General features: G+C 47.7%; 1 protein-coding gene across 1 annotated transcript; it reads right to left on the reverse strand.

Annotated features, from left to right (window-relative positions):
- Positions 1-21: 21 nt before the first annotated feature.
- Pmar_PMAR013614 (G2/mitotic-specific cyclin-B3, putative) lies at positions 22-774 on the reverse strand (the record flags this gene model as incomplete). Its single annotated transcript, XM_002768214.1, has 5 exons — positions 22-83; positions 133-265; positions 320-393; positions 442-578; positions 630-774. Coding segments are annotated over 5 exons (551 nt in total), but the record flags the coding sequence as incomplete, so codon positions are not given.
- Between the last annotated feature and the right edge of the window lie 202 nt (positions 775-976).

A 976-nucleotide genomic window follows, 5' to 3' on the forward strand; every position in this document is an offset into this window, starting at 1 on the left:
CAATAAACAAGTAACACCAACCAACTGCAGTCGTGTACGTGAGAATTAGGACACTGCTCAAGGTAGCGATCAATCAAGTTAACCTGAAAACACACAAAATCATCAACCGAGAGGAGCATCATCGATAGCTACCGTTAAGTAGAGCGTCTCAGGAACCAACTTGAACTTCCAATGAACCTCAACTAACCAATCGATCAGAACTGCACGCATACGCTGAGTGATATCATTCTGGGTTCTCTGCATGTAGTCGCCGGACTGTCTGTATCTGAACGAACGGCGAAGATACCTTCCTCACTGAGGGACGATCAAGCCGACTTACTTTTGTTCAACGCCATTCATATTGACAAAGATAGGGTTGACATATTCCGCCACGAACTGAGGGTCGCCGAGATCCTGAAAATCGTCCCTCACTGGAGGGATGAACTCCTGAGTGAACGTCACTTGACGATCCTCTGGGGGGATGGTGTCCTTCCAGTCAATCACTGGGCTCATGGACTCCATTCTAGCCGGTGTGGTGCCCTGCATGATAGTATCATCAAGATCGTCCCCTAATCGTGCCTTGCCTCGCGAGGCTGCGCCTGTTGTCATCCTGCAAAACCAACCAGAATCACCACCAAGACGAGACTCACCCGTGTGAGCAGGCAGAAAGTTCGAAGTGTTGCTGAGGTCCATGAACACCTCCCGTTTACGGGTTTCCATCACAGCATGACCCTCCTTCCCAATAGGGACGTTTTCAGACCGCTGAGAGTGCTGTGAACGGTTGCTAGCGAGCATAGTAGATAGAAGTTGTTTGTTAGAGTCGATATCGACCACTGTTGCAAATCGCGCTCGCCCTCAAAAATCGATCATTCTTGCAAAGTGCATGTATGATGCAGAATGTCGTCAACAAACACTACGTTCCATAATATAATTAATTACCCCATACTACCTTACGATTATTTAAGGGACAGTTTCACAATCCTATCGCATTCCTCAG

The sequence above is a fragment of the Perkinsus marinus genome, assembly GCF_000006405.1.
Source record: "Perkinsus marinus ATCC 50983 genomic scaffold scf_1104296969036, whole genome shotgun sequence".
NCBI lineage: Eukaryota > Perkinsozoa > Perkinsida > Perkinsidae > Perkinsus > Perkinsus marinus.